We start from the raw sequence: 27,500 nt of genomic DNA on the forward strand, positions 1-27,500 counted from the left end.
GGCCTCCTCCACATCTCCTGATGTACTGGCCTGTCTCCTGGTAGCGCCTCCATGCTCTGGACACTACGCTGACAGACACAGCAAACCTTCTTTCCACAGCTCGCATTGATGTGCCATCCTGGATGAGCTGCACTACCTGAGCCACTTGTGTGGGTTGTAGACTCCGTCTCATGCTACCACTAGAGTGAAAGCACCGCCAGCATTCAAAAGTGACCAAAACACCAGCCAGGAAGCATAGGAACTGAGAAGTGGTCTGTGGTCCCCACCTGCAGAACCACTCCTTTATTGGGGGTGTCTTGCTAATTGCCTATAATTTCCACCTGTTGTCTATTCCATTTGCACAACAGCATGTGAAATGTATTGTCAATCAGTGTTGCTTCCTAAGTGGACAGTTTGATTTCACAGAAGTGTGATTGACTTGGAGTTACATTGTGTTGTTTAAGTGTTCCCTTTATTTTTTTGAGCAGTGTATATATATATATTTTAAAAAATTGTATCCCAGGCCCCCGTCCCGCAGGAGGCCTTTTGCCTTTTGGTAGGCCGTCATTGTAAAATAAGAATTTGTTCTTAACTGACTTGCCGAGTTAAATAAAGGTTAAATACATTTTATTTTTTAAAGAAAAAAAGCAGTGTTTTTTATTCTGTTGAGTTAGTGTGGACTTTAGCAAGAACTCTCAATCTTTAAATAGCCAATGAACACACAGAACACAAGGTCAAATCTGTACTAGAGGTATAGACCGGGCTAGAGGTATAGACCGGGCTAGAGGTATAGACCGGGCTAGAGGTATAGACCGGGCTAGAGGTATAGACCGGGCTAGAGGTATAGACCGGGCTAGAGGTATAGACCGGGCTAGAGGTATAGACCGGGCTAGAGGAATAGACCGGGCTAGAGGTATAGACCGCAATAGAGGTATAGACCGGGCTAGAGGTATAGACCGGGCTAGAGGTATAGACCGGGCTAGAGGTAGAGACCGGGCTAGAGGTAGAGACCGGGCTAGAGGTAGAGACCGGGCTAGAGGTATAGACCGCAATAGAGGTATAGACCGGGCTAGAGGTATAGACCGGGCTAGAGGTATAGACCGGGCTAGAGGAATAGACCGCACTAGAGGAATAGACCGCACTAGAGGTATAGACCGGGCTAGAGGTATAGACCGGGCTAGAGGTATAGACCGGGCTAGAGGTATAGACCGGGCTAGAGGTATAGACCGGGCTAGAGGTATAGACCGCGCTAGAGGTATAGACCTGGCTAGAGGTATAGACCTGGCTAGAGGTATAGACTGGGCTAGAGGTATAGAGGTATAGACCGGGCTAGAGGTATAGACCGGGCTAGAGGTATAGACTGGGCTAGAGGTATAGACCGGGCTAGAGGGCGGTGCTAGAGGTATAGACCGGGCTAGAGGTATAGACCGGGCTAGAGGTAGAGACCGGGCTAGAGGTAGAGACCGGGCTAGAGGTAGAGACCGGGCTAGAGGTATAGACCGGGCTAGCGGTATAGACTGGGCTAGCGGGCTGTGCTAGAGATATAGACCGGGCTAGAGGTATAGACCGGGCTAGAGGTAGAGACCGGGCTAGAGGTAGAGACCGGGCTAGAGGTATAGACCGGGCTAGAGGTATAGACCGGGCTAGAGGTATAGACTGGGCTAGCGGTATAGACTGGGCTAGAGATATAGACCGGGCTAGAGGTATAGACCGGGCTAGAGGTAGAGACCGGGCTAGAGGTAGAGACCGGGCTAGAGGTAGAGACCGGGCTAGAGGTATAGACCGGGCTAGAGGTATAGACCGGGCTAGAGGTATAGACCGGGCTAGAGGTATAGACCAGCATCCCTGTGGCCCATGCCTCAAAGAATTGAGGCTGTTCTGAGGGAGAAAGGGGGTTGCAACTCAATATTAGGAAGGTGTACATTCAGTGTATAACAAAATCAGTAGATATGTCCCCACCTTGAAGTATTCCACTTTGAGAAGGTCGGCACCTGACTCCACAGAGGAACTGATCAGACACAGTGGTTCACCGTTGGAATCTATAAAACAGTCAAATGAAAATCAATGGCATTCTGATTCACCAACTAGAACACTGGGATGGATTGTATTCCTAACAGGAATGTCAGACCAGTTTAAATCCTGGTAACTATTGTATTCCTAACAGGAATGTCAGACCAGTTTAAATCCTGGTAACTATTGTATTCCTAACAGGAATGTCAGACCAGTTTAAATCCTGGTAACTATTGTATTCCTAACAGGAATGTCAGACCAGTTTAAATCCTGGTAACTATTGTATTCCTAACAGGAATGTCGGACCAGTTTAAATCCTGGTAACTATTGTATTCCTAACAGGAATGTCAGACCAGTTTAAATCCTGGTAACTATTGTATTCCTAACAGGAATGTCAGACCAGTTTAAATCCTGGTAACTATTGTATTCCTAACAGGAATGTCAGACCAGTTTAAATCCTGGTAACTATTGTATTACCTAACAGGAATGTCGGACCAGTTTAAATCCTGGTAACTATTGTATTCCTAACAGGAATGTCAGACCAGTTTAAATCCTGGTAACTATTGTATTCCTAACAGGAATGTCAGACCAGTTTAAATCCTGGTAACTATTGTATTCCTAACAGGAATGTTAGACCAGTTTAAATCCTGGTAACTATTGTATTCCTAACAGGAATGTTAGACCAGTTTAAATCCTGGTAACTATTGTATTCCTAACAGGAATGTCAGACCAGTTTAAATCCTGGTAACTATTGTATTCCTAACAGGAATGTCAGACCAGTTTAAATCCTGGTAACTATTGTATTCCTAACAGGAATGTCAGACCAGTTTAAATCCTGGTAACTATTGTATTCCTAACAGGAATGTCAGACCAGTTTAAAATCCTGGTAACTATTGTATTCCTAACAGGAATGTCAGACCAGTTTAAATCCTGGTAACTATTGTATTCCTAACAGGAATGTCAGACCAGTTTAAATCCTGGTAATTATTGTATTCCTAACAGGAATGTCAGACCAGTTTAAATCCTGGTAACTATTGTATTCCTAACAGGAATGTCAGACCAGTTTAAAATCCTGGTAACTATTGTATTCCTAACAGGAATGTCAGACCAGTTTAAAATCCTGGTAACTATTGTATTCCTAACAGGAATGTCAGACCAGTTTAAATCCTGGTAACTATTGTATTCCTAACAGGAATGTCAGACCAGTTTAAATCCTGGTAATTATTGTATTCCTAACAGGAATGTCAGACCAGTTTAAATCCTGGTAACTATTGTATTCCTAACAGGAATGTCAGACCAGTTTAAATCCTGGTAACTATTGTATTCCTAACAGGAATGTCAGACCAGTTTAAATCCTGGTAACTATTGTATTACCTAACAGGAATGTCGGACCAGTTTAAATCCTGGTAACTATTGTATTCCTAACAGGAATGTCAGACCAGTTTAAATCCTGGTAACTATTGTATTCCTAACAGGAATGTCAGACCAGTTTAAATCCTGGTAACTATTGTATTCCTAACAGGAATGTTAGACCAGTTTAAATCCTGGTAACTATTGTATTCCTAACAGGAATGTTAGACCAGTTTAAATCCTGGTAACTATTGTATTCCTAACAGGAATGTCAGACCAGTTTAAATCCTGGTAACTATTGTATTCCTAACAGGAATGTCAGACCAGTTTAAATCCTGGTAACTATTGTATTCCTAACAGGAATGTCAGACCAGTTTAAATCCTGGTAACTATTGTATTCCTAACAGGAATGTCAGACCAGTTTAAAATCCTGGTAACTATTGTATTCCTAACAGGAATGTCAGACCAGTTTAAATCCTGGTAACTATTGTATTCCTAACAGGAATGTCAGACCAGTTTAAATCCTGGTAATTATTGTATTCCTAACAGGAATGTCAGACCAGTTTAAATCCTGGTAACTATTGTATTCCTAACAGGAATGTCAGACCAGTTTAAAATCCTGGTAACTATTGTATTCCTAACAGGAATGTCAGACCAGTTTAAATCCTGGTAACTATTGTATTCCTAACAGGAATGTCAGACCAGTTTAATCCTGGTAACTATTGTATTCCTAACAGGAATGTCAGACCAGTTTAAATCCTGGTAACTATGGTTGTGGGCCACCATGTCATATGAACGATCATATTCAACATGATAAAGTTTAGCCTACACAACATGACACCTCGACAGGCTAAAGCCACAGACCTGAGAACTCCAGGCACTTCATGGAGATTTTCTTGATGTACGTTGTGGCCACCATGTCGTACTTCCTGACATTGGTGTGGATGCCCAGCTGGGCTACGTGGAGAACCAGGAACGGACTCTCCTTCTGATCTGACCTGGACTTCTTCAGCTTCAGAACCACCTGATGGAGAGATACAACCATATTTAGTCTGCCTTTATTTAACCAGGTTAGTTAGTTAGTTAACAACACATTCCATTTTGCAATAATGACCTGACCAGATCTTGGTAATAGACGATGAAGGAGATGTGAAGGAGTAGAAGGAGTAAAATTGGATGGATATGAGAGTGACCAGTTTAAACTGCATCAACATCCAACTGTACAAAGAGCCATTTTATTTCCCTTGGTGCTTCGGTACAGTACTAAAGTTACAGCATATGGACCACTGTGTATATTAGCCAGCTAATAAAAGCACAACGGACCACTGTGTTAATTAGCCAGCTAATAAAAGCACAACGGCCCACTGTGTTAATTAGCCAGCTAATAAAAGCAGAACAGACCACTGTGTTAATTAGCCAGCTAATAAAAGCACAACGGACCACTGTGTTAATTAGCCAGCTAATAAAAGCACAACGGCCCACTGTGTTAATTAGCCAGCTAATAAAAGCACAACGGACCACTGTGTTAATTAGCCAGCTAATAAAAGCAGAACAGACCACTGTGTTTAGGTCGGTAGATAGCTACCTCCTTAATCTCCAGGTTGAGCAGCATATTGACGATGTTTTCCCCCAGTCCTCCTCCATTGGTGACCGCAGCAGTCTGTAGTCCTCCAGCCTCCACAGGTAGACATCCCACCTCATTCACCTCCAGCTGGTGCCGCTCAGCCTGCTCTGCCTTGTCTAGACATTACCAGCAAAGACATTATCATCTGTTCAATACACATTATCTCTAGTAATACACGCTCATCTGTTTTGCCATCTCTGCTGTGTCTGGCAAATATTACAGATTCAAAAACTTTATTGTTCAATCTTGTGGAACGGAAATTCATATTCAGGGTTTACATGCAATACGTCATCAATTAGCCTGGTTCTAGATCAGTTAAACATTTTTATTTAACCTTTATTTAACTAGGCAAGTCAGTTAAAAACAAATTGTTATTTTCAATGACAGCCTAGGAACAGTGGGTTAACTGCCTTGTTCAGGGGGCAGAAGGACAGATTTTTACCTTGTCAGTTCGGGGATTCGATCTAGTGACCTTTACGGTTACTGGCGCCAACGCTCTAACCACTAGGCTACCTGCTGGTTACTGACCCAATGCTCTAACCACTAGGCTACCTGCTGTTTACTGGCCCAACGCTCTAACCACTAGGCTACCTGCTGGTTACTGGTCCAACGCTCTAACCACTAGGCTACCTGCTGGTTACTGGCCCAGCGCTCTAACCACTAGGCTACCTGCTGACTTGATTAGTGTAGTGTTAGTGTTAGGTAGCCAGCTACATAGTTGTCTTTGCTGTCTCTGTATCTAAGATAATTGAGTAGTTTAGAGTAATTATCGAGGTGAGCTAGCCAGCTGCGACACCAGACTTAGTCAACACACCTAGTCATCATTAACCCACTGCTAGCTAGCCAACCGTTACCGACTAGCAGCGCTGTAGATACTAATACTTTACAACGGAACGATTTGACTAGTGCAGTGTTAGCTAGCTAGCTACATAGTTGTCTTTGTCATAGCTTGATAATTGTGTAGTTTAGTAATTATCGAGGTTAGCTAGCCAGCTATTTCCGTCCCCCGCGACGCCATTTTTCCTAACCCAGCCAACCATTACCGACGAGCAGCATTGTAGAAACTAAATACATTACAAAGGAACGTCTTGATTAGTGTTATGTTAGCTAGCTAGCTACAAAGCTACAAAGTTGCTTTGTATCATGACAAGGTGTAGTACTGAAACTATCGAGGTTACCTAGCCAGCTACACGTTCAAAGTCAACAACGTAGCCACTGCTAGCTAGCCTACTCCACCAGCCAGCAGTACTGTATCATTTTCGTCATTTTAGTCAATAAGATTTTTGCAACGTAAGCTTAACTTTCTGAGCATTCGAGACGTGTAGTCCACTTGTCATTCCAATCTCCTTTGCATTAGCGTAGCCTCTTCTGTAGCTTGTCAACTATGTGTCTGTCTATCCCTGTTCTCTCCCCTCTGCACAGGCCATACAAACGCTCCACACCGCGTGGCCGCTGCCACTCTAACCTGGTGGTCCCAGCGCGCACGACCCACGTGGAGTTCCAGGTCTCCGGCAGCCTCTGGAATTGCCGGTCTGCGGCCAACAAGGCTGAGTTCATCTCAGCCTATGCTACCCTCCAGTCCCTAGACTTCCTGGCGCTGACGGAAACATGGATCACCACAGATAACACTGCTACTCCTACTGCTCTCTCCTCGTCTGCCCACGTGTTCTCGCATACCCCTAGAGCATCGAGCCAGCGGGGTGGTGGCACTGGAATCCTCATCTCTCCCAAGTGGACATTCTCTCTTTCTCCCCTGACCCATCTGTCTATCTCCTCATTTGAATTCCATGCTGTCACAGTTACCAGCCCTTTCAAGCTTAACATCCTTATCATTTATCGCCCTCCATGTTCCCTTGGAGAGTTCATCAATGAGCTTGACGCCTTGATAAGTTCTTTTCCTGAGGATGGCTCACCTCTCACAGTTCTGGGTGACTTTAACCTCCCCACGTCTACCTTTGACTCATTCCTCTCTGCCTCCTTCTTTCCACTCCTCTCCTCTTTTGACCTCACCCTCTCACCTTCCCCCCCTACTCACAAGGCAGGCAATACACTTGACCTCATCTTTACTAGATGCTGTTCTTCCACTAATCTCATTGCAACTCCCCTCCAAGTCTCCGACCACTACCTTGTATCCTTTTCCCTCTCGCTCTCATCCAACACTTCTCACTCTGCCCCTACCCGGATGGTATTGCGCCGTCCCAACCTTCGCTCTCTCTCTCCCGCTACTCTCTCCTCTTCCATCCTATCATCTCTTCCCTCTGCTCAAACCTTCTCCAACCTATCTCCTGATTCTGCCCCCTCAACCCTCCTCTCCTCCCTCTCTGCATCCTTTGATTTCCTCTGTCCCCTATCCTCCAGGCCGGCTCGGTCCTCCCCTCCTGCTCCGTGGTTCGACGACTCACTGCGAGCTCACAGAACAGGGCTCCGGGCAGCCGAGCGGAAATGGAGGAAAACTCGCCTCCCTGCGGACCTGGCATCCTTTCACTCCCTCCGCTCTACATTTTCCTCTTCTGTCTCTGCTGCTAAAGCCACTTTCTACCACTCTAAACTCCAAGCATCTGCCTCTAACCCTAGGAAGCTCTTTGCCACCTTCTCCTCCCTCCTGAATCCTCCTCCCCCTCCCCCCCCCCCTCCTCCCTCTCTTTCTCCCCTCTCTCTCCAGATGAAATCTCGCGTCTTGTGACGGCCGGCCGCCCAACAACCTGCCCACTTGACCCTATCCCCTCCTCTCTTCTCCAGACCATTTCCGGAGACCTTCTCCCCTACCTCACCTCGCTCATCAACTCATCCTTGACCGCTGGCTACGTCCCTTCCGTCTTCAAGAGAGCGAGAGTTGCACCCCTTCTGAAAAAACCTACACTCGATCCCTCCGATGTCAACAACTACAGACCAGTATCCCTTCTTTCTTTTCTCTCCAAAACTCTTGAACGTGCTGTCCTTGGCCAGCTCTCTTGCTATCTCTCTCAGAATGACCTTCTTGATCCTAATCAGTCAGGTTTCAAGACTGGGCATTCAACTGCGACTGCTCTTCTCTGTGTCACGGAGGCTCTCCGCACTGCTAAAGCTAACTCTCTCTCCTCTGCTCTCATCCTTCTAGACCTATCTGCTGCCTTTGATACTGTGAACCATCAGATCCTCCTCTCCACCCTCTCCGAGCTGGGCATCTCCGGCGCGGCCCACGCTTGGATTGCGTCCTACCTGACAGGTCGCTCCTACCAGGTGGCGTGGCGAGAATCTGTCTCCGCACCACGTGCTCTCACCACTGGTGTCCCCCAGGGCTCTGTTCTAGGCCCTCTCCTATTCTCGCTATACACCAAGTCACTTGGCTCTGTCATATCCTCACATGGTCTCTCATATCATTGCTATGCAGATGACACACAATTCATCTTCTCCTTTGCCCCTTCTGACAACCAGGTGGCGAATCGCATCTCTGCATGTCTGGCAGACATATCAGTGTGGATGACGGATCACCACCTCAAGCTGAACCTCGGCAAGATGGAGCTGCTCTTCCTCCCGGGGAAGGACTGCCCGTTCCATGATCTCGCCATCACGGTTGACAACTCCCTTGTGTCCTCCTCCCAGAGTGCTAAGAGCCTCGGCGTGACCCTGGACAACACCCTGTCGTTCTCCACTAACATCAAGGCGGTGAACCGATCCTGTAGGTTCATGCTCTACAACATTCGCAGAGTACGACCCTGCCTCACACAGGAAGCGGCGCAGGTCCTAATCCAGGCACTTGTCATCTCCCGTCTGGATTACTGCAACTCGCTGTTGGCTGGGCTCCCGGCCTGTGCCATTAAACCCCTACAACTCATCCAGAACGCCGCAGCCCGTCTGGTGTTCAACCTTACCAAGTTCTCTCACGTCACCCCGCTCCTCCGCTCTCTCCACTGGCTTCCAGTTGAAGCTCGCATCCGCTACAAGACCATGGTGCTTGCCTACGGAGCTGTGAGGGGAACGGCACCTCCGTACCTTCAGGCTCTGATCAGGCCCTACACCCAAACAAGGGCACTGCGTTCATCCACCTCTGGCCTGCTCGCCTCCCTACCTCTGAGGAAGCACAGTTCCCGCTCAGCCCAGTCAAAACTGTTCGCTACTCTGGCACCCCAATGGTGGAACAAGCTCCCTCACGACGCCAGGACAGCGGAGTCAATCACCACCTTCCGGAGACACCTGAAACCCCACCTCTTTAAGGAATACCTGGGATAGGATAAAGTAATCCTTCTAACCCCCCCCCCCCTTAAAATATTTAGATGCACTATTGTAAAGTGGTTGTTCCACTGGATATTATAAGGTGAATGCACCAATTTGTAAGTCGCTCTGGATAAGAGCGTCTGCTAAATGACTTAAATGTAATGTAAATGGTTACTGGCCCAACGCTCGAACCACTAGGCTACCTGCTGGTTACTTGCCCAAAGCTCTAACCACTAGGCTACCTGCTGGTTACTGGCCCAACGCTCTAACCACTAGGCTACCTGCTGGTTACTGGTCCAACGCTCTAACCACTAGGCTACCTGCTGGTTACTGGCCCAACGCTCTAACCACTAGGCTACCTGCTGGTTACTGGTCCAACGCTCTAACCACTAGGCTACCTGCTGGTTACTGGCGCCAACGCTCTAACCACTAGGCTACCTGCTGGTTACTGGCCCAACGCTCTAACCACTAGTCTACCTGCTGGTTACTGGCCCAACGCTCTAACCACTAGGCTACCTGCTGGTTACTGGCCCAACGCTCTAACCACTAGGCTACCTGCTGGTTACTGGCCCAACGCTCTAACCACTAGGCTACCTGCTGGTTACTGGCCCAACGCTCTAACCACTAGGCTACCTGCTGGTTACTGGCCCAACGCTCTAACCACTAGGCTACCTGCTGGTTACTGGCCCAACGCTCTAACCACTAGGCTACCTGCTGGTTACTGGCCCAACGCTCTAACCACTAGGCTACCTGCTGGTTACTGGCCCAACGCTCTAACCACTAGGTTACCTGCTGGTTACTGACCCAACGCTCTAACCACTAGGCTACCTGCTGGTTACTGGCCCAACGCTCTAACCACTAGGCTACCTGCCGCCCTGAATGCTGGTTATTGCATCATACGAGTTGTCAGGACAAACTGATCTGGGATCAGTGTAACTATCCACTTTCAGTTAATTTGATTCTGCTTATCAAAAGCTGTCCTTCTGGAATGGTTACAGCACAGAAATATAATGAATAGAATGGGAATGGATCCTCTAACCCTGGCAATTTGACTGGTAAACACATGGGTACACTTCCTGCTTTTACGTTCTGCTTTGCTCCTACGGGTACAACCACAATGGCCGCCAGTCCACCCATTATAACACCCCTCTGTTCCATTCATTCTAGTTCTACGGCTTACAGTCTCTTTAGGGCCAGGAGTGACAATAAGATGAAGTGACCAGGAAAAACTCCATGCCCTAGTTACAGTGTGTAAGTCACTATGATCTACCTCCAGGCCCTAGTTACAGTGTGTCTGGTGTGTAAGTCACTATGACCTACCTTGGGCTACTTGTTTCTTAACATCCATGATGTGCTCCTTGCTGCCCTCTCCGATGTTCTCCCCCAGTATCTTCATCAGAACACCAAAGTCCTCCTGACCTAGAGCCATCTGGAGGGAGGACATTAAAAAGACAGAACACATCTTATTTATAAAACTAGATCCCATTGAGATCATTTACATTACATTTTAGTCATTTAGCAGACGCTCTTGTCCAGAGCGACTTACAGTAGTGAATGCATACATTTCATACAATTTCATACATTTTTTTTTTTTTTCTGTGCTGGCCCCCCGTGGGAATCGAACCCACAACCCTGGCGTTGCAAACACCATGCTCTACCAACTGAGCTACAGGGAAGACATCTGTGTTACTAGGAAGATTTTGTTCTCCTACAAGGTAACTTCTGTATCCAGAAAACCACCAGCTGTCAGTGGAAGTGGAAAAAACTAGCTGAAAATAAATAAAATGGAAGATGTTCCTACATTCATAGACTTGAGGGTCTCCTTGGATCTGTACTCTAGGGTTAGGGTCTATGTTAGGGGGTTAGGGTCTATGTTAGGGGGTCAGGGTCAGTGTAGGGGGTCAGGGTCTATGTTAGGGGGTCAGGGTCTATGTTAGGGGGTCAGGGTCTATGTTAGGGGGTCAGTGTTAGGGGGTCAGGGTCTATGTTAGGGGGTCAGGGTCTATGTTAGGGGGTCAGGGTCAATGTTAGGGGGTCAGTGTTAGGGGGTCAGTGTAGGGGGTCAGGGTCTATGTTAGGGGGTCAGGGTCTATGTTAGGGGGTCAGGGTCAATGTTAGGGGGTCAGTGTTAGGGGGTCAGTGTAGGGGGTCAGGGTCTATGTTAGGGGGTTAGGGTCTATGTTAGGGGGTCAGGGTCTATGTTAGGGGGTCAGGGTCAATGTTAGGGGGTCAGGGTCAATGTTAGGGGGTCAGGGTCAATGTTAGGGGGTCAGGGTCAATGTTAGGGGGTCAGGGTCTATGTTAGGGGGTCAGGTTCAGTGTTAGGGGGTCAGGGTCAATGTTAGGGGGTCAGGGTCTATGTTAGGGGGTCAGTGTTAGGGGGTCAGTGTAGGGGGTCAGGGTCTATGTTAGGGGGTCAGGGTCTATGTTAGGGGGTCAGTGTTAGGGGGTCAGTGTTAAGGGGTTCAGGGTTAGGGGGTCAGGATTAGAGGGTCAGGGTTAGTGTTAGGGGGTCAGTGTTAGGGGGTTAGTATTATGGGGTCAGGGTTAGGGGGTTAGGGTCTATGTTAGGGGGTCAGGGTCAATGTTAGGGGGTCAGGGTTAAGGGGTTCAGTGTAGGGGGTCAGGGTTAGGGTCACTGTCAGGGGGTCAGTGTTAGGGGGTCAGTGTTAAGGGGTTCAGGGTTAGGGGGTCAGGGTTAGGGGGTCAGGGTTAGTGTTAGGGGGTCAGTAGTAGGGGGTTAGTATTAGGGGGTCAGGGTCAGGGGGTCAGGGTTAGGGGGTCAGGGTTAGTGTTAGGGGGTTAGTATTAGGGGGTCAGGGTTAGAGGGTCAGGGTTAGGGGGTCAGTGTTAGGGGGTCAGGGTCAGTGTTAGGGGGTCAGGTTCAGGGTTAGGGGGTCAGGGTAGGGGGTCAGTGTTAGGGGGTCAGGGTCAGGGTTAGGGGGTCAGGGTTAGGGGGTCAGGGTCAGGGTTAGGGGGTCAGGTTTAGGGGGTCAGGGTCAGTGTTAGGGGGTCAGTGTTAGGGGGTTAGTATTAGGGGGTCAGGGTCAGTGTTAGGGGGTCAGGATTAGGGGGTCAGGATTAGGGGGTCAGTAAACCTACATTCATGGACTTGAGCATTCCTTGAACCTCTACTCCAGGGATCTTGTTGTACCAGGAAGAGGCCAGGTTCCGTTTGACCAGAAGCTCTAAATTGATTGGCTGAAGGATCTCAATGTCTGTCTGTGGGGAGCCTTGTTTCAGCGTGGTCCTATGGAGAGACAAATAAAGTGGGATTACCCAATCAGAGGACACACACACTTCAAATGAGTACGCTAACAATCTGGCTCCACGCACGCGCGCACGCACACACGCACACACACACACACACACACACACACACCAAGCAGTATGTCCTATTTTAATCTCCTCTAATACCTGGACAGTTTGAGCTGAGTGAGCTTAACATCCATCTCTTCTAATACCTGGACAGTTTGAGCTGAGTGAGTTTAACATCCATCTCCTCTAATACCTGGACAGTTTGAGCTGAGTGAGCTTAACATCCATCTCCTCTAATACCTGGACAGTTTGAGCTGAGTGAGATTAACATCCATCTCCTCTAATACCTGGACAGTTTGAGCTGAGTGAGCTTAACATCCATCTCCTCTAATACCTGGACAGTTTGAGCTGAGTGAGATTAACATCCATCTCCTCTAATACCTGGACAGTTTGAGCTGAGTGAGCTTAACATCCATCTCCTCTAATACCTGGACAGTTTGAGCTGAGTGAGCTTAACATCCATCTCCTCTAATACCTGGACAGTTTGAGCTGAGTGAGTTTAACATCCATCTCCTCTAATACCTGGACAGTTTGAGCTGAGTGAGTTTAACATCCATCTCCTCTAATACCTGGACAGTTTGAGCTGAGTGAGCTTAACATCCATCTCCTCTAATACCTGGACAGTTTGAGCTGAGTGAGTTTAACATCCATCTCCTCTAATACCTGGACAGTTTGAGCTGAGTGAGTTTAACATCCATCTCCTCTAATACCTGGACAGTTTGAGCTGAGTGAGCTTAACATCCATCTCCTCTAATACCTGGACAGTTTGAGCTGAGTGAGCTTAACATCCATCTCCTCTAATACCTGGACAGTTTGAGCTGAGTGAGATTAACATCCATCTCCTCTAATACCTGGACAGTTTGAGCTGAGTGAGATTAACATCCATCTCCTCTAATACCTGGACAGTTTGAGCTGAGTGAGCTTAACATCCATCTCCTCTAATACCTGGACAGTTTGAGCTGAGTGAGCTTAACATCCATCTCCTCTAATACCTGGACAGTTTGAGCTGAGTGAGCTTAACATCCATCTCCTCTAATACCTGGACAGTTTGAGCTGAGTGAGATTAACATCCATCTCCTCTAATACCTGGACAGTTTGAGCTGAGTGAGCTTAACATCCATCTCCTCTAATACCTGGACAGTTTGAGCTGAGTGAGCTTAACATCCATCTCCTCTAATACCTGGACAGTTTGAGCTGAGTGAGCTTAACATCCATCTCCTCTAATACCTGGACAGTTTGAGCTGAGTGAGATTAACATCCATCTCCTCTAATACCTGGACAGTTTGAGCTGAGTGAGCTTAACATCCATCTCCTCTAATACCTGGACAGTTTGAGCTGAGTGAGCTTAACATCCATCTCCTCTAATACCTGGACAGTTTGAGCTGAGTGAGCTTAACATCCATCTCCTCTAATACCTGGACAGTTTGAGCTGAGTGAGTTTAACATCCATCTCCTCTAATACCTGGACAGTTTGAGCTGAGTGAGTTTAACATCCATCTCCTCTAATACCTGGACAGTTTGAGCTGAGTGAGTTTAACATCCATCTCCTCTAATACCTGGACAGTTTGAGCTGAGTGAGCTTAACATCCATCTCCTCTAATACCTGGACAGTTTGAGCTGAGTGAGCTTAACATCCATCTCCTCTAATACCTGGACAGTTTGAGCTGAGTGAGATTAACATCCATCTCCTCTAATACCTGGACAGTTTGAGCTGAGTGAGCTTAACATCCATCTCCTCTAATACCTGGACAGTTTGAGCTGAGTAAGCTTAACATCCATCTCCTCTAATACCTGGACAGTTTGAGCTGAGTGAGTTTAACATCCATCTCCTCTAATACCTGGACAGTTTGAGCTGAGTGAGTTTAACATCCATCTCCTCTAATACCTGGACAGTTTGAGCTGAGTGAGCTTAACATCCATCGTGTCCAACACAGCGGGGAGCAGGAACCCTTCAGCTGACATCAGACTGAAGCTGTTTCCCACGGTGATGAGCCCCAGGTCCACCACAAACGCATTGTGTGAGGTGGAGGACTGGGGGATGATGATGAGAGGAGCCTTCAGCCTGATGTCCATGGAGAGACGGAAGCTCTTCTGGGCGAAGTCTCTGACGCTGGAGGCTGCCTTCTCTGCTGCCTGGGCCGTGGCCGCACTCACCGCCTCTTTGGCTGTCTGGAAGTTATCCAGAAACGTCTGGGGGACGAAGACCGAGACCATGAAGACACTAATACAGCAGGACAGACATGCCGAGGTTCTGTACAGTAGTCTAATGTCAGCCATGGTAAAGGAACAATGACAGGGGATGTTATATGTTATACATAACAAATGTGAAACTAGGTGATGCAAATGTGTAACCTTAAAACACTGTTTAGTGGAAGTGAATTCACAAAGACAGAGGGAAGGTGAACAACAGATGGAAGGATTGAAAATGCAGGAGGATACAGTACGCCGTTATAAGAGGTTTTATAAAAATGGCAGTTGAGTGAGATTTGCGTAGCACTTGAAATGAGGAGCGAGTCGGGTTGTGACGTTGTGCATGAAAAACATTCCTATTTTTCCCGTGCGACGACAGACCATTCCACAAAGTTCAGAGAGATTTCTAAAAGGGCCAATGAGATTTAGAAACAGGAGCAAGAGCCTTTACATAGAAAGAGACAAGGCTATTGACATGTAATCAAGACCGGAGCATCCTTTCAACTGGAAAACAGACCAATCAAATACTTTACCACACCGCGTCATCAACAACAGTTTTTACATACAGCATGTCCACAGAGAAATATGTTCAGTCAAGATGGACATGCCATACATCCCAACAAATCACACATCAAGCTATAGTAACTATGATGTCTCTTCTTCTCTTTATAAATATATCTTTCATCAAGCTATAGTAACTATGATCTCTCTTCTTCTCTTTATAAATATATCTTTCATCAAGCTATAGTAACTATGCTGTCTCTTCTTCTCTTTATAAATATATCTTTCATCAAGCTATAGTAACTATGATCTCTCTTCTTCTCTTTATAAATATATCTTTCATCAAGCTATAGTAACTATGCTGTCTCTTCTTCTCTTTATAAATATATCTTTCATCAAGCTATAGTAACTATGATGTCTCTTCTTCTCTTTATAAATATATCTTTCATCAAGCTGTCTCTTCTTCTCTTTATAAATATATCTTTCATCAAGCTATAGTAACTATGATGTCTCTTCTTCTCTTTATAAATATATCTTTCATCAAGCTGTCTCTTCTTCTCTTTATAAATATATCTTTCATCAAGCTATAGTAACTATGATCTCTCTTCTTCTCTTTATAAATATATCTTTCATCAAGCTATAGTAACTATGATCTCTCTTCTTCTCTTTATAAATATATCTTTCATCAAGCTATAGTAACTATGCTGTCTCTTCTTCTCTTTATAAATATATCTTTCATCAAGCTATAGTAACTATGATGTCTCTTCTTCTCTTTATAAATATATCTTTCATCAAGCTGTCTCTTCTTCTCTTTATAAATATATCTTTCATCAAGCTATAGTAACTATGCTGTCTCTTCTTCTCTTTATAAATATATCTTTCATCAAGCTGTCTCTTCTTCTCTTTATAAATATATCTTTCATCAAGCTATAGTAACTATGATCTCTCTTCTTCTCTTTATAAATATATCTTTCATCAAGCTGTCTCTTCTCTTTATAAATATATCTTTCATCAAGCTATAGTAACTATGCTGTCTCTTCTTCTCTTTATAAATATATCTTTCATCAAGCTATAGTAACTATGATCTCTCTTCTTCTCTTTATAAATATATATTTCATCAAGCTATAGTAACTATGCTGTCTCTTCTTCTCTTTATAAATATATCTTTCATCAAGCTGTCTCTTCTCTTTATAAATATATCTTTCATCAAGCTATAGTAACTATGATCTCTCTTCTTCTCTTTATAAATATATCTTTCATCAAGCTATAGTAACTATGATGTCTCTTCTTCTCTTTATAAATATATCTTTCATCAAGCTGTCTCTTCTTCTCTTTATAAATATATCTTTCATCAAGCTATAGTAACTATGATGTCTCTTCTTCTCTTTATAAATATATCTTTCATCAAGCTGTCTCTTCTTCTCTTTATAAATATATCTTTCATCAAGCTATAGTAACTATGATCTCTCTTCTTCTCTTTATAAATATATCTTTCATCAAGCTATAGTAACTATGATCTCTCTTCTTCTCTTTATAAATATATCTTTCATCAAGCTATAGTAACTATGATGTCTCTTCTTCTCTTTATAAATATATCTTTCATCAAGCTATAGTAACTATGATCTATCTTCTCTTTATAAATATATCTTTCATCAAGCTATAGTAACTATGCTGTCTCTTCTTCTCTTTATAAATATATCTTTCATCAAGCTATAGTAACTATGATGTCTCTTCTTCTCTTTATAAATATATCTTTCATCAAGCTATAGTAACTATGATGTCTCTTCTTCTCTTTATAAATATATCTTTCATCAAGCTGTCTCTTCTCTTTATAAATATATCTTTCATCAAGCTATAGTAACTATGCTGTCTCTTCTTCTCTTTATAAATATATCTTTCATCAAGCTATAGTAACTATGCTGTCTCTTCTTCTCTTTATAAATATATCTTTCATCAAGCTATAGTAACTATGATCTCTCTTCTCTTTATAAATATATCTTTCATCAAGCTATAGTAACTATGCTGTCTCTTCTTCTCTTTATAAATATATCTTTCATCAAGCTATAGTAACTATGATCTCTCTTCTTCTCTATAAATATATCTTTCATCAAGCTATAGTAACTATGATCTCTCTTCTTCTCTTTATAAATATATCTTTCATCAAGCTATAGTAACTATGCTGTCTCTTCTTCTCTTTATAAATATATCTTTCATCAAGCTGTCTCTTCTCTTTATAAATATATCTTTCATCAAGCTATAGTAACTATGCTGTCTCTTCTTCTCTTTATAAATATATCTTTCATCAAGCTATAGTAACTATGCTGTCTCTTCTTCTCTTTATAAATATATCTTTCATCAAGCTATAGTAACTATGATCTCTCTTCTTCTCTTTATAAATATATCTTTCATCAAGCTATAGTAACTATGATCTCTCTTCTTCTCTTTATAAATATATATTTCATCAAGCTATAGTAACTATGATCTCTCTTCTTCTCTTTATAAATATATCTTTCATCAAGCTGTCTCTTCTTCTCTTTATAAATATATCTTTCATCAAGCTGTCTCTTCTCTTTATAAATATATCTTTCATCAAGAGAGGGGTCTGCTGTATTTCTTACCTAGAGATGAGAGTTATTAAAACACAGCTAGGACCCAAAACACCGACTACCTCTTGAAATACCACCTGACTGAATTACCGCTTCCCCTCTGCTTCCCCTCTGCTGCTTTCATGTTGGTATCTGCAAGGCAACTAGGTATCTGCATGGCAACTAGGTATCTGCATGGCAACTAGGTATCTGCATGGCAACTAGGTATCTGCATGGCAACTAGGAATGCTTTTCATTTGGATGGTTTCGCCCACACAACCATCGACTTAAAACACACAGGAGGAGTTGGAGGGAGTTGAGCTAGCCTGGACCCAGATCTGTTGGTGCTGTCTAACCTGGACCCAGATCTGTTGGTGCTGTCTAACCTGGACCCAGATCTGTTGGTGCTGTCTAGCCTGGCCCCAGATCTGTTGGTGCCGTCTAGCCTGAACCCAAATCTGTTGGTGCCGTCTAGCCTGGACCCAGATCTGTTGGTGCCGTCTAGCCTGGACCCAGATCTGTTGGTGCTGTCAAAGCCTGGACCCAGATCTGTTGGTGCTGTCAAAGCCTGGACCCAGATCTGTTGGTGCTGTCAAAGCCTGGACCCAGATCTGTTGGTGCTGTCAAAGCCTGGACCCAGATCTGTTGGTGCCGTCTAGCCTGGACCCAGATCTGTTGGTGCCGTCTAGCCTGGACCCAGATCTGTTGGTGCCGTCTAGCCTGAACCCAGATCTGTTGGTGCTGTCTAGCCTGGACCCAGATCTGTTGGTGATGTCTAGCCTGGACCCAGATCTGTTGGTGCTGTCAAAGCCTGGACCCAGATCTGTTGGTGCCGTCTAGCCTGGACCCAGATCTGTTGGTGCCGTCTAGCCTGGACCCAGATCTGTTGGTGCCGTCTAGCCTGGACCCAGATCTGTTGGTGCCGTCTAGCCTGAACCCAGATCTGTTGGTGCCGTCTAGCCTGGACCCAGATCTGTTGGTGCCGTCTAGCCTGGACCCAGATCTGTTGGTGCTGTCAAAGCCTGGACCCAGATATGTTGGTGCCGTCTAGCCTGGACCCAGATCTGTTGGTGCTGTCAAAGCCTGGACCCAGATCTGTTGGTGCTGTCAAAGCCTGGACCCAGATCTGTTGGTGCTGTCTAGCCTGGACCCAGATCTGTTGGTGCTGTCTAGCCTGGACCCAGATCTGTTGGTGCTGTCTAGCCTGGACCCAGATCTGTTGGTGCTGTCAAAGCCTGGACCCAGATCTGTTGGTGCTGTCAAAGCCTGGACCCAGATCTGTTGGTGCTGTCAAAGCCTGGACCCAGATCTGTTGGTGCTGTCTAGCCTGGACCCAGATCTGTTGGTGCTGTCAAAGCCTGGACCCAGATCTGTTGGTGCTGTCAAAGCCTGGACCCAGATCTGTTGGTGCTGTCAAAGCCTGGACCCAGATCTGTTGGTGCCGTCTAGCCTGAACCCAGATCTGTTGGTGCCGTCTAGCCTGGACCCAGATCTGTTGGTGCCGTCTAGCCTGGACCCAGATCTGTTGGTGCCGTCTAGCCTGGACCCAGATCTGTTGGTGCTGTCTTGCCAACTCCTATCTATGGACACGGTGACACCAAACATGACCATGGGAGTTGGCTACACAAAAACAGATCTGGGTTTGCACAAGCCCACTCGGTCACATAAGGGTTAAACGTTTCTGTGAGTAAAGTGTAAAACGTATAGGTTCTTAACAGGGTTGGGGGTCAATTCCATTTCAATTCATTGGAATTAACCCTGTGAGTAAGGCCCTAGGGCTAGGGCCCTAGCTTAAGGACAGGGTTAGGGCCCTAGCCCTAGGGCCTTACTCACAGGGTTAATTCCAATGAATTGAAATGGAATTGACCCCCAACCCTGTTAAGAACCTATACGTCCTTAAGCTAGGGCCCTAACCCTGTCCTTAAGCTAGGGCCCTAACCCTGTCCTTAAGCTAGGGCCCTAACCCTGTCCTTAAGCTAGGGCCCTAACCCTGTCCTTAAAACTAGGGCCCTAACCCTGTCCTTAAGCTAGGGCCCTAACCCTGTCCTTAAGCTAGGGCCCTAACCCTGTCCTTAAGCTAGGGCCCTAACCCTGTCCTTAAGCTAGGGCCCTAACCCTGTCCTTAAGCTAGGGCCCTAACCCTGTCCTTAAGCTAGGGCCCTAACCCTGTCCTTAAGCTAGGGCCCTGACCCTGTCCTTAAGCTAGGGCCCTAACCCTGTCCTTAAACTAGGGCCCTGACCCTGTCCTTAAGCTAGGGCCCTAACCCTGTCCTTAAGCTAGGGCCCTAACCCTGTCCTTAAGCTAGGGCCCTAACCCTGTCCTTAAGCTAGGGCCCTAACCCTGTCCTTAAACTAGGGCCCTGACCCTGTCCTTAAACTAGGGCCCTGACCCTGTCCTTAAGCTAGGGCCCTAACCCTGTCCTTAAGCTAGGGCCCTAACCCTGTCCTTACACTAGGGCCCTAGCCCTGTCCTTAAACTAGGGCCCTAACCCTGTCCTTAAACTAGGGCCCTGACCCTGTCCTTAAGCTAGGGCCCTAACCCTGTCCTTAAACTAGGGCCCTAACCCTGTCCTTAAGCTAGGGCCCTAACCCTGTCCTTAAGCTAGGGCCCTGGGGCGTAAGGTAGTGGTTAACAGTGCTGTGGTGTCTGGGTGTGGTGAAGCTGCAAAGCAGAGGGTGAATGCTGTAGTTTAGTGGTGTGCTGCATGCCATAATCTGTAGTTTAGTGCTTTGCTGCATGCCATAATCTGTAGTTTAGTGCTATAGAGCATGCCATAAACTGTACCTCATAAGGAGAGGGATACTGAGGATACTGATAGCTATAAGAGGCCTGGAGAAAACACCACAGATTTACACATACTGAGGACAGTGATAGCTATAAGAGGCCTGGAGAAAACACCACAGATTTACACATACTGAGGACAGTGATAGCTATAAGAGGCCTGGAGAAAACACCACAGATTTACACATACTGAGGACAGTGATAGCTATAAGAGGCCTGGAGAAAACACCACAGATTTACACATACTGAGGACAGTGATAGCTATAAGAGGCCTGGAGAAAACACCACAGATTTACACATACTGAGGACAGTGATAGCTATAAGAGGCCTGGAGAAAACACCACAGATTTACACATACTGAGGACAGTGATAGCTATAAGAGGCCTGGAGAAAACACCACAGATTTACACATACTGAGGACAGTGATAGCTATAAGAGGCCTGGAGAAATTGAAAAAGAAAGAGTTCAGATACAGAAGATAAACAATTACATAACAGGATAAAGAGAAACAATAAAAGGAAACAGGCTGTCAGAAATTAAAATAATGTTTTAAGGTTTCCTGGTAACATGAAAGGGCTCAAATTGACCAAAACATCCTAATAACGTTCCCCTTGCAACATAAAGGGCTGGTTTCCTGGATCAAGATCAATCCTATTCCTGAACATGTTCAATAGAGAATCTCCATTGAAAGTACTTTTTAGTGGAGGAATAGGTTTAATCTGGGTGTAGGAAATTAGCACATAGCAAGATACATAGACATAACCCTCATACATATCTCTACATTTCCTAAATGAATGAGATAGGTAGTATTAAACCATGTCACATTCAGTGGTGAAGTTTATATCTCAACATGTCTCCCAGTTGGGACCAATTCCATTTCCATTCAGAAAGTAAACAACATTTGAATTCCATTTTTTTTTTAATCCTAATTGAAAAGCATTGAAGGTGATTGGAATTTCTGTGTACTTCCTGATTTGAAATGGAATTAAGCCCTACCCTGCTGTCAGCTCGATACCCATCCCTGATGTTCTCCTCACCAGTAGAGACATGAGGAACTTGTGCAGATAGACGATCTGGATGCAGCCCAGCCTCATGGTAACCTTCCCGTCCACCTTGGAGGTGTCCGAGTAACCTTCTCCCTCCGTAGCGCTGGGATACAGGGACATCTGAAAGCTGAACACCTCCTCGCCCACGAAGGACACCGCCTAACAGGATCACAGTATGATGATGATGATACAGCCTCCTTGTAATAAAACAGACTACATTACTACTAACTAGCCCTTCAGCTCACTAATGATGTGTAATGACAGAACATGGTGTAACTTCTGTCTGTACTAGTCAATAGTACCGGAAAAAATGAAACAGGTAGAGTTAACTGAGACAGGACCAACGCAATAATCCTTTTAAATCAAAAATCACCTTTTTGTGGATGGTTTTGGGGTCGACATCCAGCACAACTATGTCCCTGAGCCTGGCGAACACCGCTGTCTCTTTGGCCTGGACCAGCACTGACCCATCAATACCTGATGATAAATTAGTCAAGTCAAGTACACTCCCATCCACACAGTTAATACACTGTATGTAAATCAGTGTATTAAAAACAGAAAATAAATAAAATAAGTCTTCTTTCAGATGATTGGTCACAGGTCTTACCTTGTATTCTGATGTCAGCGATGTTCCGCCGGTCATCACAGACCTCCACACGGAATGAACCCAGCTGAGCAAACAGTTTGAAGTTGAACACATTGCCGTATTTTGCTCCTTTCGACACTGGAGGAGGAGAACAACGAAACGACATTTGAACAGAGTTAATACTAGTCTTTAATGGCCACATGTTGACCTACAGACACTAAATATAGTACAGTATATGATAGTATATCATAGTATGGTATAGTACGGTATATGATAGTATATCATAGTATGGTATAGTATGGTATATCAGTATGGTATAGTACGGTATATTATAGTATATCATAGTATGGTATAGTACATTATATTATGGTATAGTATGGTACAGTATATTATAGTATATCATAGTATGGTATAGTACATTATATTATGGTATAGTATGGTACAGTATATTATAGTACGGTATATTATATTATAATATGGTATATTATAGTATGGTATATTATAGTATGGTATAGTACATTATATTATGGTATAGTATAGTATGGTATATTATATTACATTATAGTATGGTATATCAGTATGGTACATTATAGTATGGTACAGTACGGTACATTATAGTATGGTATAGTACATTATATTATGGTATAGTATAGTATGGATAGTATGGTATAGTATATTACATCATAGTATGGTACAGTACGGTATATTATAGTATGGTATATTAAAGTATGGCATATGATAGTATGGTATATTAAAGTATAGAACAGTATATTATCTTATAGTATGGTATATTATAGTATGGTATATTAAAGTATAGAACAGTATGGTATATTATAGTATGGTATATTATAGTATGGTATATTAAAGTGTGGTATAGAACAGTATATTATATTATAGTATGGCATATTATAGTATAGAACAGTATGGTATATTATAGTATGGTATATTAAAGTATAGAACAGTATAATATATTATAGTATATTATAGTATGGTATATTAAAGCATGGTATAGCAGAGTATATTATATTATAGTATGGTATATTATAGTATGATATATTATAATATGGTATGTTAAAGTATAGAACAGTATGGTATATTATAGTATGGTATATTATAGTATGGTATATTAAAGCATGGTATAGCAGAGTATATTATATTATAGTATGGTATATTATAGTATGGTATGTTAAAGTATAGAACAGTATGGTATATTATAGTATGGTATATTATAATATGGTATGTTAAAGTATGGTATAGAACAGTATATTATTATAGTATTTTATATAATATAGTATGGTAAAGTATATTATGATATAATATGGTAAAGTACAGTATATTATATGATAGTATGGTATAGTATATTATAGTATGGTATAGTATATTATAATATGGTATAGTATTTATAGTATGGTATGGCACAGTACAGTATGTGATATTATAGTATATTATAGTATGGTATGTTATGTTATAGTATGGTACGGTATATTATAGTACAGTGTAGTATATTATAGTATAGTATATTATAGTATGGTATATTATAGTATGGTATAGTACAGAATATTATAGTATGGTATAGTACAGAATATTATAGTATGGTATAGTATAGTATGGTATAGAATATTATAGTACAGCATAGTATATTATAGTATAGTATGGTACAGTACAGTATATTATAGTACAGTACAGTATATTGAAGTATAGTATATTATAGCATAGCATAGCATAATGTATACCTGTCTTCCCATGTCCAGCCGTGTCCACCTGTTTCTTGGCCTCTCTGTCCTTGGAGGCTGTCAGCTCCTGGGGTACGGCTGTGTTCAGATAGTTGATGGTGGAGAGGAGCGCTTTGGTGTGGAGGAGAAAGTCTAGAGATGACAACTCCACCTGGAGATACAACCATTCATGTTAATACTGTACCGATACATATTAATATATAATCAATACTACTACAATTACTGAGTCACATGATGAATACAGATACCTACTACTAGGATCCTACTAGAACTACATCAATACAGATACCTACTACTAGAACTACATCAATACAGATACCTACTACTGGGATCCTACATCAATACAGATACCTACTACCAGGATCCTACTAGAACTACATCAATACAGATACCTACTACTAGGATCCTACTAGAACTACATCAATACAGATACCTACTACCAGGATCCTACTAGAACTACATCAATACAGATACCTACTACTAGGATCCTACTAGAACTACATCAATACAGATACCTACTACCAGGATCCTACTAGAACTACTGAGACACATCAATACAGATCCCTACTACTAGGATCCTACTAGAACTACATCAATACAGATACCTACTACTAGGATCCTACTAGAACTACTGAGAAACATCAATACAGATACCAACTACTAGGATCCTACTAGAACTACATCAATACAGATACCTACTACTGGGATCCTACATCAATACAGATACCTACTACCAGGATCCTACTAGAACTACATCAATACAGATACCTACTACTAGGATCCGACTAGAACTACATCAATACAGATACCTACTACTAGGATCCTACTAGAACTACATCAATACAGATACCTACTACCAGGATCCTACTAGAACTACTGAGAAACATCAATACAGATACCTACTACTAGGATCCTACTAGAACTACATCAATACAGATACCTACTACTAGGATCCTACTAGAACTACATCAATACAGATACCTACTACCAGGATCCTACTAGAACTACATCAATTCAGATACCTACTACCAGGATCCTACTAGAACTACATCAATACAGATACCTACTACTAGGATCCTACTAGAACTACATCAATACAGATACCTACTACCAGGATCCTACTACAACTACATCAATACAGATACCTACTACTAGAACTACATCAATACAGATACCTACTAACAGGATCCTACTAGAACTACTGAGACACATCAATACAGATACCTACTACCAGGATCCTACTAGAACTACATCAATACAGATACCTACTACCAGGATCCTACTAGAACTACATCAATACAGATAACTACTACTAGAACTACATCAATACAGATACCTACTACTAGGATCCTACTAGAACTACATCAATACAGATACCTACTACTAGGATCCTACTAGAACTACATCAATACAGATACCTACTACCAGGATCCTACTACAACTACATCAATACAGATACCTACTACTAGAACTACATCAATACAGATACCTACTAACAGGATCCTACTAGAACTACTGAGACACATCAATACAGATACCTACTACCAGGATCCTACTAGAACTACATCAATACAGATACCTACTACCAGGATCCTACTAGAACTACATCAATACAGATAACTACTACTAGAACTACATCAATACAGATACCTACTACTAGGATCCTACTAGAACTACATCAATACAGATACCTACTACTAGGATCCTACTAGAACTACATCAATACAGATAACTACTACTAGAACTACATCAATACAGATACCTACTACTAGGATCCTACTAGAACTACATCAATACAGATAACTACTACTAGGATCCTACTAGAACTACATCAATACAGATACCTACTACCAGGATCCTACTAGAACTACTGAGACACATCAATACAGATACCTACTACTAGGATCCTACTAGAACTACATCAATACAGATACCTACTACTAGGATCCTACTAGAACTACATCAATACAGATACCTACTACTAGGATCCTACTAGAACTACATCAATACAGATACCTACTACCAGGATCCTACTAGAACTACATCAATACAGATACCTACTACTAGAACTACTGAGACACATCAATACAGATACCTACTACTAGGATCCTACTGGGGTCTGTAACCTGTAACCTATTCTCAGCCATCAACAAACACCTGTAACCTTTCGTCATCCATCTACAAACACCTGTAACCTTTTCTCAGCCCTCAACAAACACATGTAACCTTTTCTCAGCCCTCAACACCTGTAACCTTTTCTCAGCCCTCAACAAACACCTGTAACCTTTTCTCAGCCCTCAACACCTGTAACCTTTTGTCATCCATCTACAAACACCTGTAACCTTTTGTCATCCATCAACAAACACATGTAACCTTTTCTCAGCCAACACCTGTAACCTTTTCTCAGCCCTCAACAAACACCTGTAACCTTTTGTCAGCCCTCAACAAATTACCTGTAACCTTTTCTCAGCCCTCAACAAACACCTGTAACCTTTTGTCATCCATCAACAAACACCTGTAACCTTTTCTCAGCCAACACCTGTAACCTTTTCTCAGCCCTCAACAAACACCTGTAACCTTTTGTCATCCATCAACAAACACCTGTAACCTTTTCTCAGCCATCTACAAACACCTGTAACCTTTTGTCATCCATCAACAAACACCTGTAACCTTTTGTCATCCATCACAAACACCTGTAACCTTTTGTCATCCATCAACAAACACCTGTAACCTTTTCTCATCCATCAACAAACACCTGTAACCTTTTGTCATCCATCAACAAACACCTGTAACCTTTTCTCAGCCATCACACTAAAACTGTGTGGTAAAACAGGAGGACTGATTAGAACTGACTGGAACTGAGACTAAGGACTGAATACTAGGAGGACTGATTAGAACTGATAGGCTAAGGACTGAATACTAGGAGGACTGATTAGAACTGAGACTAAGGACTGAATTCCAGGAGGACTGATTAGAACTGATAGGCTAAGGACTGAATTCTAGGAGGACTGATTAGAACTGATAGGCTAAGGACTGAATACTAGGAGGACTGATTAGAACTGATAGGCTAAGGACTGAATTCTAGGAGGACTGATTAGAACTGATAGGCTAAGGACTGAATTCTAGGAGGACTGATTAGAACTGATAGGCTAAGGACTGAATTCTAGGAGGACTGATTAGAACTGATAGGCTAAGGACTGAATTCTAGGAGGACTGATTAGAACTGAGGCTAAGGACTGAATTCTAGGACGACTGATTAGAACTGATAGGCTAAGGACTGAATTCTAGGAGGACTGATTAGAACTGATAGGCTAAGGACTGAATTCTAGGAGGACTGATTAGAACTGATAGGCTATGGACTGAATTCTAGGACGACTGATTAGAACTGATAGGCTAAGGACTGAATTCTAGGAGGACTGATTAGAACTGATAGGCTATGGACTGAATACCAGGAGGACTGATTAGAACTGAGGCTAAGGACTGAATTCTAGGACGACTGATTAGAACTGATAGGCTATGGACTGAATACCAGGAGGACTGATTAGAACTGATAGGCTATGGACTGAATACCAGGAGGACTGATTAGAACTGATAGGCTAAGG

The 27,500-nt window shown here is 43.4% G+C and overlaps 1 protein-coding gene across 5 annotated transcripts in view; it reads right to left on the reverse strand.

The window, feature by feature from the left end:
- The window catches only part of vps13c (vacuolar protein sorting 13 homolog C), a 229,235-nt gene that overhangs the window by 117,110 nt on the left and 84,625 nt on the right, over positions 1-27,500 (reverse strand). For all 5 annotated transcript variants that reach the window (XM_045709067.2, XM_045709065.2, XM_045709066.2 and 2 more), the window contains 10 exons: positions 23,899-24,049; positions 22,187-22,303; positions 21,953-22,056; positions 21,571-21,738; positions 14,361-14,665; positions 12,260-12,407; positions 10,478-10,586; positions 4,925-5,079; positions 4,204-4,363; positions 1,939-2,018 (listed from right to left, as the gene is read on the reverse strand). In XM_045709067.2, the coding sequence (XP_045565023.1) occupies positions 1,939-2,018; positions 4,204-4,363; positions 4,925-5,079; positions 10,478-10,586; positions 12,260-12,407; positions 14,361-14,665; positions 21,571-21,738; positions 21,953-22,056; positions 22,187-22,303; positions 23,899-24,049 (1,497 nt within the window). The remainder of the gene's footprint in view (positions 1-1,938; positions 2,019-4,203; positions 4,364-4,924; positions 5,080-10,477; positions 10,587-12,259; positions 12,408-14,360; positions 14,666-21,570; positions 21,739-21,952; positions 22,057-22,186; positions 22,304-23,898; positions 24,050-27,500) is intronic.

The sequence above is a fragment of the Salmo salar genome, chromosome 26 (assembly GCF_965601325.2).
Source record: "Salmo salar chromosome 26, fSalSal1, whole genome shotgun sequence".
NCBI classification, from domain to species: domain Eukaryota; kingdom Metazoa; phylum Chordata; class Actinopteri; order Salmoniformes; family Salmonidae; genus Salmo; species Salmo salar.